The 17,789-nt window shown below is 49.4% G+C and overlaps 2 protein-coding genes across 2 annotated transcripts; one reads left to right on the forward strand and one right to left on the reverse strand.

The window, feature by feature from the left end:
- Positions 1-4,731: 4,731 nt before the first annotated feature.
- TMEM176A (transmembrane protein 176A) lies at positions 4,732-8,043 on the reverse strand. Its single transcript, XM_045865175.2, has 6 exons — positions 7,858-8,043; positions 7,274-7,384; positions 6,160-6,216; positions 5,783-6,004; positions 5,136-5,246; positions 4,732-4,773 (listed from the first exon to the last, which is right to left on the reverse strand). Exons 1-6 carry the CDS (start codon positions 8,041-8,043, stop codon positions 4,732-4,734), a joined length of 729 nt encoding a protein of 242 aa, XP_045721131.1.
- A 1,310-nt stretch (positions 8,044-9,353) lies between these two features.
- On the forward strand, positions 9,354-17,166 carry TMEM176B (transmembrane protein 176B). Its single transcript, XM_045865072.1, has 7 exons — positions 9,354-9,445; positions 12,396-12,607; positions 14,330-14,440; positions 14,793-14,849; positions 15,061-15,291; positions 16,202-16,321; positions 16,667-17,166. The coding sequence occupies exons 2-7, from the start codon at positions 12,404-12,406 to the stop codon at positions 16,673-16,675; spliced, it is 732 nt and encodes a 243-aa protein (XP_045721028.1). The 5' UTR covers positions 9,354-9,445; positions 12,396-12,403; the 3' UTR covers positions 16,676-17,166.
- The last annotated feature ends 623 nt before the right edge of the window (positions 17,167-17,789 follow it).

The raw sequence follows: 17,789 nt of genomic DNA on the forward strand, positions 1-17,789 counted from the left end.
AATCTTGAGGTTTATGGCTTTCACCAAATTTGGGAGGTTTTCAACCATATTTCTTCACACAAACAAAAGTCATTCTTCTGGATAACTTTCATTTGCCTCTCCAGACAGTCTTTCTACCTTTCTCTAGCTTTCTCTGTGTCCCCAAAGAGAGTCTTACGTTGATCACATCAGTAAGCTCTCATGTTCTATGGTGTTGGGTTTGGTCAATAGGGAACACTAGCAAGAGATCAGAGTGGGGTAGTTTGGGTATTTATTCCCTAGGATCCCTCCCTGAAAGGTCATCTCAGGCTGGCTGTGTTTCTCTGGGAAGGTGACAGCTCAAATCAAGCACCACCTCCATCAGCTTTCTCCATCTCTGGCTGAGACACAGTGTTCCCTTTCCTCATCTTTTGGGTTGAAGGGTAATGACATCCTCTCTGATCCCCCCACCTCCCCCTGCCACTGCCCTTGGTTACAAACCCCAGTATGGTTCTGTCACTTATAGCTTCCTACACTTTGCTGGCCCCCTTGTACATAGTCCCTTTATCAAACACTTCTGGACTGTGACAGATAGAGTGGTTTGGGGGGCTCACGATCAGCCTTACTCTGTCACCCCCACCATTCCTGAGGACCCCTGACCCCTGAACAGGCAGCTGTCTCCCATTGTCTTCGCCTGCTTTTGATCCTTTTCTGAATTTGGGCATCCTGAAGAAAAAAGGTCTATTTGATTATCACTGATAAGTTTTACACCAATTGATAGAATTAATGACTTTTGCACTAGTCATTGTTTTACATTGTTTTGAAATTAACTCAAGCAAAGGAAGTCCTGATGTGTACTTTTTATTGTGATTATCTCATTCATACAGAAGAGGATAGAAAATAGATATGTGCAGTTTTCATAATCATAATCATAATGTGTCCACCAACTAGGTTAAGAAGAAACTGTGATCACTATAGTAGACCTCTATGCAGTTCTCTGTAGATACACCTTCCCCCTCCCCATTCACCCCTGCTGGGAGGAAACTGCTATCCTGATTTTCCTGTTATCCATCTCCCTGCTTTTCATTTTAGTTTTGAGATGTGTCAGTATAAAGAACACATTCTTTGATTTTGAAGAAGCCAAGAGCAAGCACAAAGCTAGGTGTGTTGGGAATGGTCGAGACAGCCTTGCATGAAGATCGGAGACTGGATTGCCCTCCTGCAAGTTGTGGAAACCCTTTCTGGTGGAAGTCGGCGCAGAGTCAGGAGCATGTCTAGGGAAATGTAGAACTCACCAGATCTGAGGCACTGGCAAGTCTGTATTGTGGGCCAGAAGTAAATGGTCAGTGGGTCATTGTGTCTGAACTCCCACTCACTGGACTCGAACAGAGCAAAGCAGAACCCTTCTGTGGGTTATATATATATATATATATAGATAGATAGATAGATAGATAGGACCATCCTGGGCATACCCAGGTGGTAGGATTCCGAGGGGCCATGCACAGAGTCCAGACAATTCAAGTAAAATACGAGCCTGACTGTCTCACTCTTTGATCTGATGCTGGTTGATCATACCTCAATTCTTCTCCTCTGACTCTCATTTTATTCACATAGGCCCAAATGGCGCTTCTTCTTGAAAGTAATCCACATTTGTTCGACAAATTTATACTGCGAGGTGTCCAATTTTTAGACACTGTTTGATTTATATTTATCACTAAATCCTTCCATTATCCCTGGGTTTTAGGTATAATTGCTCCCATTTTGAAAGTGAAAAGACTATTGCCCAGGAGGTCTTTGTAACTGACCTAAGGTTGAGGAGCTAGTAAGTGGCAGTGCTGAGATTTGTGCTCCGGTCTTCTGACTTCAGACTCAGAACTTGTCCAGAGCACAGTGCCTACTTCATTCTCCCTGTTGTCTCTGGTTTGGCTCTGCCAGCTGGAGAGCTTTCTGGTCCGAATGCCTGCCTTGTCCAACTCCTTATTTGGGTTTCACAGGACAGTGAGATTGTCTTTGCTCTTCTTGGTCTTTTGATCTGTATCAATTGGAGAATTGGATAAGCAAGTACTAAGAAAGTCTGTTGAGATTCTGATTGGAATTGCACTGAATTTATGCATCCATTTGAAAACTGAGTCCTCCCTTCTATGGACATGGTGTATGTATTTCTATTTATTCAGGTATTCGTAAACATTTCCCAATAATTTTCTTAATGTCTTGAATATATAGATTTGGTCGTAAGTAACTTACGGTTTCATTGCTATTATAAATGGCTTCTTTAAGAAGTTATTTTCTCTTTTTTTAAAATCAGTAAGGAATTAATTTTTCTCATATACACATATTAAAAGGTGAGCAATCCAGGGCTGGTTTGGCACATGCAGTTATGCTATAGAAGGCACTGGCTCCTTGGGGCTTCCTTTGCACCATCTCCAGCCCATGGATAGTACCCTTCTTGCTACAGGATGGCTCTTCCAGCCGGAGGTACAGGTTCCTGCTTCCGGGATGGAATGGATGAAACGGGAGAAGGAAGGAGAGAGTGCCTGATGGATGGACCACAGTGGCTTCTTCATCTGTAGGAATGCTCTTTGCCTCAAAGTCTGATTTTAACAGAGCTGTAGCAACTTATTTGTTATATAACAAAAATATTTGTATTATATAAACAATATGTAATTGTTATGTCCTCTTACTGTCAAAATCTTTCCGTACCCTTGTTTTAGATGTGTTTCTGGTAAACAGCATATGGATGAATTTTATAAAAATGCAGTCTATCTTTGCATTTTAAGGGGATTATTTAGTCCATTTGTACTTATTGCAAATACTCGTATAACTTAATTTATAGCCATTTTCTATTGTCTGCTTTCTATTTGTTTTGCCTTTTTTTTTTTTTTTTAAGTAGGCTCCATGCCCAGTGTGGAGCTCAATGCAGAGCTTGAACTCATGACCCTGAGATCAAGACCTGAGTTGAGATCAAGAATCGGACACTTAGCCAACTGAGCCACCCAGGCGCCCCTGTTTTGCTTTTTAAAATTTTTTTTTTTAATCTTTTCTCTGTTCTTATTTTTTATTAACTGAATTTTTTCTCATTCTCTATTTTTCTCCAAACTGAAATTTAAAGTTTTATGATTTTTTTTCCTATTTTTTTGGAATTACTATTGAATTACTAAAACACTTAAATTTAGGTGTTAAGTGGATGAACACATAAATGAATGAGCTGACAAATGCTAAATATAAACAACGTCTTTAATTCTTTTCCAAACAACACAAAGACCTCATACCCCTTTAATCTACTCATTCCTTGCCAGGAAGGATGTGATATAATGCTGCCATTGACTGCTTTTAATACATTCTCTTGGTCTGAAATTTTACTCTGATGTGTTTAAAGATTTTTTTTATGTATTTTATTTGAGAGCTTCCAGTAAAAACCCTGGGCTCTGAGTCTTCAGTGGGCTTCCTTGAGCAGAAACACTGCATATGTGTTTGTAGGAGAGCTGACAATACTGCTTCGTCCTTGGCCCCCCATCTTGTTCATGTTTGCTAGATAGAAATGCCAGCCAAGGTCGGGATAGGGAGCCCCCCATCTGTTAGAGATAACATAGTCTTTCCCCTTCCTGATGCACAGGAGTGCCACAAGGTCTAAATGAAGGGTCGCTGTCAATTAGGAGCGCGCAAGCTGTCTGATGTGCATGTGAACCCTTTGATCTCACGACAGCGCCCTTCTTCATGTGTGGTCGCTCTACAAAATCCGAGGACTGATGTCTGGACTTTGCAGAGAGTAACTCTGTAGCTGCCGTGGACCGGCCGTCAGTACGTGAGCCTGAATCAAACTGTGTATAAACTTTATGGAGTGGCCTCTTCGTTTTCTGGTCTCAAAGTCCACCTTTGAGCAGCGTTACTGTGTGGCCACCATGTACAACCCTGTGTGGAGTCCTGCGGATCCTTCCAGTGGAGCACTGAGTGTGTGCATGCTTGCGGGCATGATACTAATTTCAAGACTCAGCCCTCTGAATTCATGCTCCTACTTCTATTGGGGCGTATTCAAGGTAGCCACGACCTTAAACATACACGATTCGTGGCGTGTCTCGCAGTCGTGGGTACTTTTTCATGGGACGTATTCAGGGTTCCTATGTCATCGTCTGTCTTTCACGAAATATTTCCAAAGTGACTGCATTTTGGCGTTATATTATCTATTTCTTACTATTTCCAAACAGCCAAAAAAAAAAAAAAATCCAATTCTCAGTTTGCCCAGCGTTCAGTCTCTTAAATCTGAATTTTAGGGAGAGGGGCTCAGAGTCCCTGCCCCCTTCACCCTTGGTGCGCAGGCGTTTGGACCTCCAGTCCCAGAACCAGTCTCCAAGAGAGTTTACTTTCAAGGCCGGCAACTCCTGACCCAGATGGGAGGTTGGGAGATGGAGGAGCATTGTAGGGTTGTGTTGGCTCATCCTCCTCCGCCTTGCCCAGCCAAGAGAAATTCCCTGGAATAACTAAGCAAGAAGCTGGGAGAAACAACAGGACAGTTTATTGTCATCACTGCTCATGAGGGGCCGTGAAGCAGGGCGGGAGTGTGAAAGGTGAGCCAGAAATGGGCAAGAGTGGTGTGATGATTGGTGGAGGGGGCCGTGGCAGTGGCTTGGCCATGGCAGGGGTGGGGGAGGGGGAAGGAAGGATAACTAGAGCTAGTGCAGAGTCCCTTTTCCCCAGCCCGGTCCTTCTCCCAGGAGCCAGAGACAGGGACGCCCCGTCCAGAAAGAGTCCAGGCATGAGCACTCAGGAGAAGCAGAGCTAGATTTCACTCACTTCCAGCAGTTTCCTCTGGTCTGTTTCCTGAGGGAGGCAGAGGGGCAGGATAGTGTAGGCAGAGGAGGTGCAAATTCTTTCCTCCAGCACAGCTTCATTCTGGAGCCAACCGGATCCAGCACTAGCCTTATAGTACCTGACGCCAAGAGCCCCAGCGTCCCACCATGGATACGGACTTTCCTGGCTTCCTGGGGTCTTTGTCCTGGGGGCCACTTGGTCAGGGACAGGGGCTCTTCGGGCTGGGCCCCCACTGGGGTAGAAACATAGGCACGATGGCCCTTAGGACTCACTGTAAGGGTCCCTTTCCCTCCCCAAGCCACGCCTTCTCCATCTCTGCTCCTCTGGACACCCCTGCCGCCCAAACACAGACACATACTTTAGGGACTCACCTTCTTACATCGGGACCTTCTCCAGCAGTACAGACACAGGGGCACCAGAGATGCCAGAAGCAGCAGAACCCAGACACCCAACAGCATGACCGGAAAGCTTATGAACAGGGCCTGGGGACAGAGGACCAAAGCTGTTGGCACCAGAGTGACTGTGCCATCTCTGTCTCTCCCTCATTTCCAACACAGGGCCTCTCTCTCCCCCTTCATCCTCACATCTGTAGCTTCTGGAGGTGCTGAGGAAGGAGCCCTGCATGAGGGAGGGGGTGTTGACGAGTCTAGCATGCAGAGAGCAGCCAGAAACCCCTCTCATCAGGCCTCAGTGTCCTCATCTGAACAGTGACAGGCTCAGGCTACGATTCAGTGCCCCGGCAGCCCGAAGGCTGAAGAGGATCCAGGGAGGACGTGCATTTAATCCCTCTGCAGCACTTTGCACCCTTGCAACATTGGTTCATTTATGATTATTTCAATGTTTGTGTTTTCCATGAGTCTGGAACACCGCCAAGCACAGGGACTGTTTCTAGTCTGCTCAATGCCACAGCTGTGGTGACAGTAGTCTAGCTGGGTGTGGAACAGGTGACATGAGCTACCGTCTTGGCCCTCCCTGCCCAGCGCCTGCTGCACCCCTTCCTCTGCACCCCCACCCCCACCTTCAGCATGCTCAGGTAGGAGAGGCACAGGTGCATCCTTCTGGCTTCTTCTGGACTTGGGGTGCTAGGGGGCGTGGTGGCCTGGGACCAGGCCGTCGAGGAGACATGACAGATATAGTCTCTAAAATAAAAGCGGTGCTCATAGAAATTACGAGCCCCAATGACGATGGCGGCAATGGCCGTGGAGAAAACTGCCAGGGCGAGCAGGGTCCTCAGCAAGGCCTGGTGAGGAGAGGAGGCAGAATGAGACCTTGGAGACTCAGTCTCTCCGGGAGCCCAGCTGGGGAGACACGGGTGGGCTCTGGGCAGGAGGCTTGGTTGGGCCGGCCTCCAACTTCTGGGCCTGGCGTCCCACCCCTGCCCTTCCCCAAACTCACCCAGTAGATGCCACCCCGTTTCTCGTAAATGAAGGCGACAGCTCCAGCCAGCACAGCCTGGGGACAGATGGAAGCAGGACCGGGGCTAGCCCAGGAGACACAAGCCCTCCAGCTGCCTGCTTCTGTTTCCCTTTGTAACGCCCACGGACAGAGCCAACCATCGGCCGGTCCTTCCTTGGAACACTCCATGTGGACCCGAGGTTTTGAGCTAAGCTTTGTTGTCTGTAGTTAGTTAGGCCTGGGTCAAACTCCCGAGGTGGCAGGACCCTCTGTTTTAGTGACATTGAAGACCCCTCCTTCCCTTCTCCAAAACCCTCCTTTTAAAGCAATGGTGTTTTATGGCGGTTCCAGATGGGGGTGTGGAAGCCCTAGCTTGTTGGGGAAGTTCTCAGTGCAGGATGGGTCTGTGGGTGGCCTCGGGTCCAGACGCCTGTCCCGGCACCTGGGCTGACAGAACAGGAAGTCTGGTGCATCCCGGGGGACAGATGGATTCGAATCCTGTTTGGTGATGCCGTAACTAATCTGCGTGTTTTGCCATTGGGTGGACGAGGATGATTACTTTTGGCTCTTCTCTCAGTCAATATTCTGTGAGTGTGGGTGTGCCGAAGTGTCGTGCTACCACGACCTGCCCCCAAGCCCCTATTGCAGATCGCACACACCCATCAGTGGACATTCACCCCTGTCCTTTGGTGGCACCCACTAGATTCCCACCGCGTGGAGGACCCGCAGAGAGCTATGGGAAATGACCAGGAGTTGACCTTATCTTGTAGACTATACCCTTTCTGGTATGTTCTGCCTCCCCATCTCAATGCAAGTGTCTGGAAATGAGCTGGGTCCTAGGTCTTTTGTTGATGTTTGCTGCTGAACCTGGGGGGAGGTGGCCAGGCTGGCGGGAAACCACGAAAGCTGGCCATGGGACTTTGGTCAGACCACCACTTCCCTCGGCTATTTTCTCATCTGTAGAAACAGCGAATCAGCCTCGATGACTTCGGGGCTTTTCGACTGCTGACATTTTATAGTATCCTGGTGATGGTGATGGTGATGGTCTATCACCTCTGACAGGAGGCGAATCTGTCCCTTCTTGACCCATCAACCCTCCTCCTGCCCGACTCACCACAGCCCCTGTCCAGAGGGCAGCTCCTGAGCCACACAAGGTGCAGCCGTAGAAGATTTGGAGGAAGCCCCCCAGAACTCCACTCAACACCCCCAGTACGATCTGCACCACCTGGAGGAAGAAGAAGAACCTAAGAAGTTGGCTCCCAGATCCCTGGGCCCAGGAGCAACACTCTGCCCCCACGTCTGAAGCAGCTTTAAGGACCTGCCACTCCAAGTATAAACAACAGGAACCATGTGAAGGAGAAAGAGGGGAAGGGGGAAGGAGAAGGGTGAGCCAGCCCACGCTAGGTCTGGCAGAGGGGAGAGGGCGGCTCAGGGCTCCACTGGCTAGGCCTATAAATGGCCATGGCTCCCCTGCACCCTTTTAGTCCAAAGCCCACCCTCCTTCAGCTTTTATTGAGAAGGCCAGTAAGTGAGTAAAAAAAGTCAGAAATAGATCACAGGCGATCTGGATTTCTAATAAGGAGATAAAACTGGCTGAGCTTCCAGTTCGGAGAGGTTGGCCATGAGCGTGCACAGCAAAAGGAGGGTCTTCTTCTCCTGACACGGGGAGCCTGGGCGCCCCTCTGGGCCCCTACTCACCCAGGATGCCACCAGCAGCCGGCTTCTGCCCCAGGTCTGGGAGGTGGCACCAGGGGCAGGGGACTGAAGCAGGGAGCACCCACGTATCAGGAGCATGGCCAGAGCTGACTCCTGGTGGATGTGCACGTGGATGTGGGTGGGCTGTGGGGTCCCAGGGTCCGCCTCACCACCGTCTACTGTCCCCATGCCTGCGGACATCTGTCTGGGAGAGAGGAAGGAAGCGTGAGCGAGGAAAATTTGGCAGGATGTGTTCAAAGATCCCATTGGCCGTTGGGACTGGTGGAGGTCTCTGGTCACAGAGCAATGTCCTTGGCCCTTTCTCCAGGGTGTCGCGTCAGGACAGCCTGATTGCTGGTACAGTGGCGACCGCTGAGCCCGCTGGAACCTCCCCCTTCACCCCAGATCTGCTGTCCCCTCATCCTCCCACGGCGTCAGGGTCTGGACCAAGCAGTGCCCTGCAGTCCTCACCTCTCCACCCTCTTCCGCCAGCCTGCTGTCACAACCCCTACCCTGAGCCCTCAGGCTACGGGGCAGAACCCCAGGCCCCACTGCCTGTTGAGCTCCCGTTGCTGTAGCTACTCCGCAGACGGGCCTGGGGACACCCCTCAGCTCCTAAGTACCTCCCTCTCCACCGATAGTCCCTCCACTCCACCTGGCTTGTTGAAGCTCCCCCACCCAACAATGAAGGAACCAGTTGCAGGTGAAGGTAGAGGTCAAGGCCAGCCTGACTTGGCATCAAACAGGGACACCTGGTCTCTACTCCTGCCACCTTCCTAGAGTCCATGGTCCACTGGTGGTTGGTTCCTCCCTCTCTCCATTCCCAACAAGCTCTGGGCCAGGCTTTGGAGGCCTGTGAGGGGGTAGGTGGGGAGTCCAGTGGGGAAGTATCCTGGGAAAGGGCTGCCTGGCTGTCGGCCCCGCCTCACCTGCTCTCCTTAGGGCCCCCGGGGCTGAGTGTGCCACAGGGATGGCCAGCTGGGCTGGGCTGAGCAGGAGCTGGAGCTGGGAACCAGGCGGATGGAGGAGGAGGTTGGTGGAGCACCAGAAGGGCAGGGTGGAGGAGGGGCTTGCTGAACTTTAGCAGCAACCTCTCTGGAAGATAGCCAGGCAGAGGGGCCCCTGTGTGGGGGGTTTCCAGCTGCCAGCCCATCCCTGGGCTCTGGCTTGGAGCGTGGGCATGAGGTGGGTGGCCTGGGAGCCCATAAAGCTGATAAGTCCTGCGAAACCCCGGGAAGCTGTCCAGTCCCCCATGACCACTTGGGCAGGTGCTTTCTCAACACAGGTCTGCAGGTGCTGTGAGTGTGGGCCCCGTCTGTGTTGTGAGAGTCCGTATGAGTGTGCGTGTGTGTGTGTGTGTGCACTCATATGCGTGCACTCTGCCTTTCTCACCAGCCTGGTTATCTACTCAAGATGGAATCCCCCTAGAGGGGCCCCTTTGCCCTCGCTGTTTTCTGGGAAGTTGCAAAGCTGAAGGTCAGACCCTCTTCCCTCCACCTCTTCCTTCTGCTCTTCTCTTCCCAGCTACTGGTCCTCAGCTGCCGATGGATCCTCCCAGCCCTGCTCTGCTGAGGCTCCCAGAGGACAGCAGGTGAGCAGGGTCCCTACAGACCAGGTGGCCCCTTCCCAGGAGACTCTCACCATAGGACCTTCCTCTCTTGAGGAGTCTTCAAGGCTGGTCCCCAAAGCCCCCATCCTATCTCACGGGATGCTGCTCCCAGTTCCCATAGGACTTGCTAGGGGTGTGGAGGGATGCCCTAGACAGGGTGTGACCTGGGGAGGGGGAGGAGAATGTGTCTGGCTCCAGCAACCTCACCAGGCCTCACCCCTCCTTTATTCCTGGTGGGGTGGCTGAAGCTCAGGTGGTCTGGTGGTGAGAGGTCCTTCAGAGTGAAGCTGGAAGGTAGAGGGCCCAGGATGTAGCACGGGTCCTGGTCCTCTCTCCCCAGCTCCAGGAACACCGAGAGGAGCGAGATAGAGAGAGTGACCAGGGCAGCAGGGATGAGCCTCACACCCTGGAGTCTGGGGGGTGTGGGAAGAGAGTCTTCATGGGACCAGCCTGGTCCAGAAGAAGAGCAGGGGGCTCAGCTGAGCTAGGGTTGGAGTGTCGTGGGGGAAGTGGTGGTACCCAGGGGCTCAGTGGGAGCTGGAGCCCAAGGCATATTCAGGGCTGCCCCATGATGCTGGCTCCTGGGACCCAAGGGGGAGATCTGGCTGGAATCCGGGCCAGACTTCCTTGTGTGTGTCTGTGAACAAGTCTGAACCTACTTGTGTGTCTACAGAATTGTCCAACACCTGTCCTTTATACCTCTAAGGAGACCAGGTAGGCACAAGAATGACACTGCTCTGTAAAGGACATAGAATACAAGGGAAGACTTTAGGGTTGCCATCTTGCTAATGTTAGAATCGTTATTAATACCGTTGTGATTTCCGTCAGTGATACCAAAATAGGATGCCAATTAGAATTACTTTTGGAGCTTTGCAATTGATTCCAAAGTGCATATGGAGAAGTAACCTAGCAAAAAAGACCATGAAAGAAAAAATAACACGAGGAGGGTCACGAAATAACTCAATTAAATATTAAACCCCATACTCATCGTTAAAATAGTGGCAAGGTTGCCTGACTCATCAGACTCACCAATGAACAGAATATAAACACTAGAATAGATTTGAATTCCTAGGAGAATTTCATTTTTGCTCAGGAGAACATTTTAAATCAGTAGGAGAAAGATAATATATTCCTCAAACATAACATACCCTTCAGAAGTTAACCATCTGGGGAAAGAAACCCCACAACAAATTGGATCTGTACCTTCCAACTTACAAGATAAATCCCAGATGGATCAACATTTAAATGTGAAAACTGAAAGCATAACACTACTTAGAAGAAAACAGGGAAGAATTATTTTATAATCTTGATGTGGTAAAGTCCTTTTTAAGTATGATATAAAATCCAGAAATAAAATAAAAATGGAAACTGATTAATCAAAAAATAAATCATAAATTGCAAAGAAATATTTGGAAATCACGTCACAGATGATAATTTTCGAATACCCAAGATCCTATACAAAACAAAACAGTAAAACAAGAAGGACCTGGGTATGGACAGAGAGCTCACAAAAGAAGGAAAAAAGGTGTCTTAAACATATGAAAAGATGACCAATATCACTCATAATAAGAGAACTATGGACTGAAACTATACTAGAACAGTCACAGAAAGCAGATCAGTGGTTGCCTTGGGCCAGGGTCGAGGGGTTTATTGGGGAGAGAACATTAAGGAATTTTTGCAACATAGAAATGTTCTCTATATTGATTGTAGTTGGGGTTGTACAAATGTACGAATTTGTCAAACCTCGCTGAGATATCCACCAAAAAGGGGACATTTTGCTGCATAAAACTGATTAAAATCTATAAAGGGATGTAATTTTCCTGATATATATTTGAAAAAGATTAAAAAATCTGCTGACACCTCCTGCTGGCCATGGAGAGGGGCAGTGGACATTCCTTGACCTTGCTTCTGCTTGTGAATGGCATGGGGTAGCCCCACACAGGGCAATATTTATTGAAATGACACATGCATATTCCCATTGACCTGCCAATTCCCCATTGTTTGCAAGAGGAAATTGATGTCTATCAATAGGAGCTGATTGAGGGGTGCCTGGGTGGTTCAGTTGGTTAAGCGTCTGCCTTTGGCTCAGGTCATGGTCCCAGGGGCCTGGGATGGAGCCCCGCATTTGGCTCCCTGCTCCTTGGGGAGCCTGTTTCTCCCTCTCTCTCTGTCACTCCCCCTGCTTATGCTTTCTCACTCTCCTTCTCTCTTTCATAAATAAATAAATAAATAAATAAATAAATAAATAAATAAATAAATAAAATCTTAAAAGAAATAGGAGCCTGCTGAAAACAATCATGATGCATTCAGACAAAGGAACACTGTGCAGCCAGACAAATGAGTGAGAAAGCATTTTATGGACTGATGTATGATTATCTTCAAAACACAATTCGGTGAACAAATCATTGTGCAGTTAGTTTATGTAGTATCCTGCCATTTGTGGGAAAAGGGGGAGGAGAATATATTTTATATGCTTTTCTATGCAAAAAATGTCATTGTGGGATATATAAAAAATGATAATATTAGTTTCCAACTAGAAGGCAACTAGGTGGCTGGGAGAGAAAGATGGGAGGGAGGGTTTTATAGGTATATCCTTTTGTATCTTTTGAATTTTTAACCATATGGAAGTATTATGTATAAATATATATATTAAGTCCCTGAACTAATTCAGATTCCTTTCATTGCCCAACTCAAGACCCAGACAAACCGTGTCAGACCATTCTGGGGGGAGGCCCAAGAATATATGTGGTGAAGAACTCTAGAGGTGATTGGATTTGCATCCCAGATTAAGGCCAGTGTGACTCTGCTACCTGCTCTGGGAAGACCCTTTGGATCTTGACAAGGGACTGTTTTCTCTCCCTTCACTCATGCAACATATTCCTTTTTATCTTCGCTGGTTCTCAGACCTCACTTTTCTACGTCTTCTTCCCAGCAGGCAGGATGACCCAAAACATGGTGACCGTGAATGGAGTTGATGTGGTCTCTACACTGTCCCAGCCCAGCCACATCAACATCCACATCCACCAGGAATCAGCTTTGGCACAATTGTTAAAAGCTGGGGCTTCCCTGAAGGAGATCTTTTCTCGCCCTCGGGACACCGGCCCTTCCGAGGCCAGGATGAGCTATGGGCAGCTGGTATTGGGGGTAAGAGGAGCAGGTGGTGCAGAGGATGGTAACTCTCCTTCAATGGGATGAAAAAAGAAGTGGGTTGACTCTTCATGAGAACTTATTATTTGTATCCCATCTTTTTTGGGAAAAGAAAGTTTTGGCAGGTTCCCCTACACATTTAGATGGAAAAGAATGATGGGCCTCTTCTTTGGTACAGTGGGGGTGGTCTCAGCCGGAGGTGGGGGGCAGGTGGGTGTTAGCTGAGTTTCATGGAACCCATGTGGACTGAGGGCCTGCAGATGCGAGGCACTATTACAGGCACTTTGGAGAAAACTACAGAGAGTGTCCCTAGTCTATAACCTAAAAGGGCTCAACATCCATCAGAAGGGAACACACCACTACAGGCATGCCTAGAATGAAAGGTAGAGCAGGTGACATCCTTGGGGATCGGCCTGCAGCAGTTGGCATCTGAGCCAGACCTCGCATGGTGGAAGAGTGTGTGTAGACAGATAGAGGTGAAAGATGGAAGGAAAGGAATTCCAGGTCAAGAGAACGTCAGGAGCAAGGGTGAAGAAGCCAGAAAGCTTCAGGCAAGTTCTGTCAGAGTAAAGAGAATGGGACTCAGGGCAGATCAGACTGGAAATGCAGCCTAAGGCTCTACTGCTGAGAGCCTTGACTGACAAGGTGAGAAATTGTCCTGAATCAGCTTCAGTAGGGGGAAGGCTACGGGTGGTTTCCTAGCAGGAACCCGGGCTTTTTAATGAACCTGCCTCCCAGCCAGCAGGTGTCCAGGGAAGAAGGGTGGAGGGTCTGTGCCTGCCTGGGCCCTGCAGAGATGCCAAGGAAAGAGAGGAGTCTCCATCATCTATGGATGACGTCTCCATGACTTGGGAGTGAGTGGGCTTGGGGTACGAGGGAGGAGAGGAATCCAAGAACATGCTGAAGTTTGGTGTGACCAGGAGCCTGAGGCTCTGGAAGGCAGGCTAGGCAGACACTGGAGGTGCAGGTGAGGTGTGGAACTTGGATGTGGCAGATCTGAGGTGCTGGCGGGCTGAGAAGCTGGTGATGGCCAAGAGGCAATGATAGCTGGGTTCTCCAGGAAGCAGACATGAATCAGAGTTAAATGTGTAAAAGGTTTGTGAGAGTGTCACACCTATGAATGAGAACGGAGGGACCAAGATTGGGCAAGGGGAGCCTCCAGATCATGATGCAGGCCTGACAAGGTCTCTGCCAGCCCTGTGGGGAGCTTGGGAGCAAGAACGGCCACTTTATAGGAGAGCCACGTTGGGTGGAAATGGCCACCGTACCCACCGCCTTGCTTCACCAGTGGCTGGGTGGCCATCCCCAAAGAGTGTGCCTGTGGCTTGAAAGACGAAGGGACCCTGAAGCTGCTGACCACTGAAGGCTGTCAGCTAACACACTCCTTTCTTGAAAGGGGTCCTTTCAGCTTATCCTGGGCAAGATGGTGGGACTCCTAAGGGGGAATGAGGAGAAAAAAGTGGGAATCATCCAGTGGGATGACAAAGAGTGGCACTGAGGAGAAAGCAATGACAAAAAGCCTGACATGTCAGAGGGACGGAGGAGAGCCACAACATGCTGCTTCATGGATGTGAAGGGGACAGAGCCTTCCAGAATCAGAGCTACAGAGAGGTCAAGACAGGAAAAGGAGAGGAAAGCCAGCCAGGTACGAGCTGGGTGGCCTCTCCTGGGGCGTGTGGGCTGGTGGGAAGGGAGTTGGCTTTTCACCCTGTCTTGCAGGTGATCCAGATATTGCTGGGGGCTGTGAGCTGTGTTCTCGGAGGGTTGCTCTGCTTCGGGCCCTGGACAGAGCTGCATGCCTCAGGCTGCGCCTTCTGGGCAGGGTCTGTGGTGAGTCAGGAAGGGGCTGTAAGCTCAGTGGCAGGCAAGTGGTTATGAGCAAGGAGAAATTTCCTTTGGATCTGGGTCAGGGATTTGGGGAAGAAACCAAAGACCAGGATCCAAATGCCCTTCACCATGAGGAAGTGGCCTTGAGGGGCGAGCCAATCCCTGTCATTCTGTACTTTCCTCCTTCAGGCCAGGCTGGGAAGGCAGGGCAGCTGTGATGGAGTCCTGTCCATCTGCTCCATGTCTTTGCCAGTCCCTTGGATCCTGCTTCAAATTGGCTGTCCTGGGAATGGGTGGGGGGGGGTCACTTCAGGAGAGTAAACTGTAAGGCTTTTCCGGTGTCTTCTCTCTGCAGGCTGTTGTAGCAGGAGCTGGGGCCATCATCCATGAGAAGCACCGGGGCAAACTCTCAGTGAGTCTTGGGTGTTCTCTGCCCCCTCCCATGTCTGTTTTTCTGCTATTTTTTGGTCTTCTTCCCTTTAGTTCTTAATGTCCCGGGATCTTTCCTGGAGGGGTGGGGAGGGTTTCCTGGGGCAGGAAATGAGGAAGAAGAGACAGGTTTGGGGCCAGGACCTCATGGCTCTCAATAAGGACGGTCTGCGCCCTGCATTTCTCCCTTCTAGGGCTGTGCATCAGGTCTGCTCACGCTGGCTGGCATCTCCACGGCCGTCGTTGCTGTTGTCCTCTGTGTGAACAGCTTAACCTCGCCAAGTGATGGCTTCCTTTACATCGACTCTGTGTGTGAGTCCCCAGAACCTGCCACCCTGACCACTGGGTACAATGAGACGTGGCAAAGGAGTCGCATGTCACGGTGGAATGAGGATAGGTGCAGAACCTACATGCAAATGCTGATGGTGAGAACAGAGTCCAGTCTTCCAGGGACCCAGCACAACTGCCTGTTCGCAAGGAGCTGGGGGACTGGCAGGCAGAGATGTAGGCTCTTGGAGTGTGGACCTCATCTTAGGTCTGTGGTTCAGGAGGTTTTAACTTAAGCTGGAGACATTTCTCAGACCCTCATGGCATAAGAATTCCTGACTCAAAGGGGATGAGGAGCAAAGGGCAGACATTTAAGAGAAAATGTCACAGAACGCCCTTCTATCTTTTCCGGTGTGTGTCTGGCCTAGTTACCTATTGTTGTGTAAACACAACACCCAACACACTTTGGCTTAAGACTCTCATTTATCATTACTTCTCACATTCTGTGGGCTGGCTGGGCTCAGATAGGCAGTCTTTACTTGGGTTTTCTCATGCAATTGCTGTCAGACGTCAGTGGGGGGTGAAGTCTTCTGAGAGCTCGATTGGGTTGGAGCTCCAAGATGGCGCTCAATTGGCTGGGAGCTCAGCTGAGGCTATCAACCAGAGAGCCTGCAGCGGCTTCTCCATGTGGTTTGGGCTTCTCATGGCATGGCAACTAGGTTCCAACAGGAAGTATCTCACTGTGAATATTTCAGGAGGTGGGAAATGGAAGCTACTGGCACAGTGTCACCTCCACTGTATTTTGTTGTCCAAAACAGTTACAGGCTGTTCCAGATTCTAGGGGTAGAGAAATAGATTCAGCTCTTCACAGGTTGTGGTAAGGTCACGTTGCATACAAGCAAATGGGGTGGAAGCTATGGGTGCCCCATGGTTGGAAAATGTAATCTGTTTCGGTGGCAAGTAGTCAGTTGGACAGAGTCTGATACCTGGCCAGGTTGATAAGGTGGTAGTAAGAGCAGACTCAGAGGAGTAGACTGCTGACTGTCTTTTTGCTTCCTTTATCTCCAGAATTTGTTCCTAGGCATCCATGCTCTGCTCCTGGCTGTCTGTGTCCTGCAGGTCATCATATCCTTGGCTTCCCTGGGCATGGGTCTTCGAAGCTTGTGTGGCCAGAGCTCCCAGCCCCTGGTGAGCTGTCAGGGAGGCACAGGGGAAAGAATGGGTCTGTTTGGTGAAGCTCTGGGAACAGGGAGGAACATCAGGGCCAGGAACATCCCTCAGCTTCTTTCCAGCACTCAGCTTAGTCCTTTGCTGTTTGGGGAGCGTGCGCCAGCACCGTGTTTGGGTTAGCTGCTGCCCTCTGCCTCTTCAGACCCTCCTTTGTGCCTTCCTGTCCCAGCTCTCTGGGTAGCTCCCCCTCCTCTGTACCTTTTCCTTCCCCTCCTTCTTTCATTTGCCCAATTTCAAGTTCTAGGAAGCTAACTAGGCCCCATCTTTTCCCCAGCAATGATTGATTTCCCTTGTTTTTTTCAGGATAAGTAAGGGTCCGAGAAAAAGCTACTGGGGGAGAATCAATGCCTCCCTCCCCCTCCAAGGAGAAGACTGTGGCTGCCATCATCCTGTGAGCCCTGCGGACCCTGCCTGGGCCTCCACATGCCCCCGGCCAGACCAACCAGGGCCTCTGGAGAGGCCAGCATCCCTTCCCCAGGGCCCCTCACTGCCCTGTCCTTCACACTTGCCTCTCCTTTGGCCACTTGTCCCGGCCTCCTCCTCTTCCCACTGTTCCTACTCCAGTGGCCTCAATTCAAGGAACAGGGGCTGTCGCTTTTCTCTAATGCCGATTAAACAGAAACAACAGGAAAATAATTTTGCCCAGAAAAGATGTCGTCTCCCTTTCTTCCACACATGGTATGCTGTGAAAACATCTTTCTCTGTGCTGACATGTATGAATTTAAGTGAGGGCCAGTTTGGGACATGGAAACAAGGTCCCAATAAGACCCAATATATGTCCCACTGTATATCCCAAATGGCAAACTTCCTTTTTATGATTTCCTTCTGTTCAAAGTAAAGTGAAAATAACTCTCATATACTTAGAATCTTTTTACCTGCTGAGATTGTATTTAAGCATCTATAATTTTGACTAAAACTTTCTTATAGAACTATGTGAGGCATGAAACAAGACTTTTTCCTCCCCTCCCTTCCTTCCTTCCTCCTTTCCTTCCTTCCCTCCTTCCTTCCATCCTTCCTTCCTTCCTTCCTTCCTTCCTTCCTTCCTTCCTTCCTTCCTTCCTTCCTTCTTTCCTTCCTTCCTTCCTTCTTTCCTTCCTTCCTTCCCTCTCTCTCTTTCTTTCCTTTCTACAGTAGAGTTAGTTCTTTCTCTACACACACACACCCCTATTATTTTTCACTTTCTTTTTAAATGATATGAGGAATTTAAAAAACTTTTTTTGTTTTCTTTATACATCTATAAATATATAGTATACATATATAGTTGTAAGCATTTCTGAAGGGTAAGAAAGCAGATTATGGTCTGTAGAATTAACAAGTGATCGTTATTCTGGCTTTTTTTTTCTGATTCCAACATAGTTGGCAGCCTTGCATCTCCGTGTGGCTTTATGAAATCTCTGTGAGGTAGGATTTATCCCTCCTTGGCAGA

Source organism: Mirounga angustirostris, unplaced genomic scaffold, assembly GCF_029215605.1.
Source record: "Mirounga angustirostris isolate CCGP_5_RB_7025 unplaced genomic scaffold, mMirAng1.0.hap1 SCAF_12, whole genome shotgun sequence".
Lineage (NCBI taxonomy): Eukaryota > Metazoa > Chordata > Mammalia > Carnivora > Phocidae > Mirounga > Mirounga angustirostris.

Bases quoted from the DNA above. Each gene is read 5' to 3' on its own strand.
- TMEM176A (XM_045865175.2), bottom strand. From the start codon at position 8,043: ATGGGGACAGTAGACGGTGGTGAGGCGGACCCTGGGACCCCACAGCCC. The intron at 7,385-7,857 runs GTGAGTAGGGGC...TTCTTCCTCCAG, and splicing joins GGCTGCTGGTGGCATCCTGG to GTGGTGCAGATCGTACTGGG. The intron at 6,005-6,159 runs GTGAGTTTGGGG...TCTCCTCACCAG, and splicing joins AACGGGGTGGCATCTACTGG to GCCTTGCTGAGGACCCTGCT.
- TMEM176B (XM_045865072.1), top strand. From the start codon at position 12,404: ATGACCCAAAACATGGTGACCGTGAATGGAGTTGATGTGGTCTCTACA. The intron at 12,608-14,329 runs GTAAGAGGAGCA...CCTGTCTTGCAG, and splicing joins ATGGGCAGCTGGTATTGGGG to GTGATCCAGATATTGCTGGG. The intron at 15,292-16,201 runs GTGAGAACAGAG...CTTTATCTCCAG, and splicing joins CCTACATGCAAATGCTGATG to AATTTGTTCCTAGGCATCCA.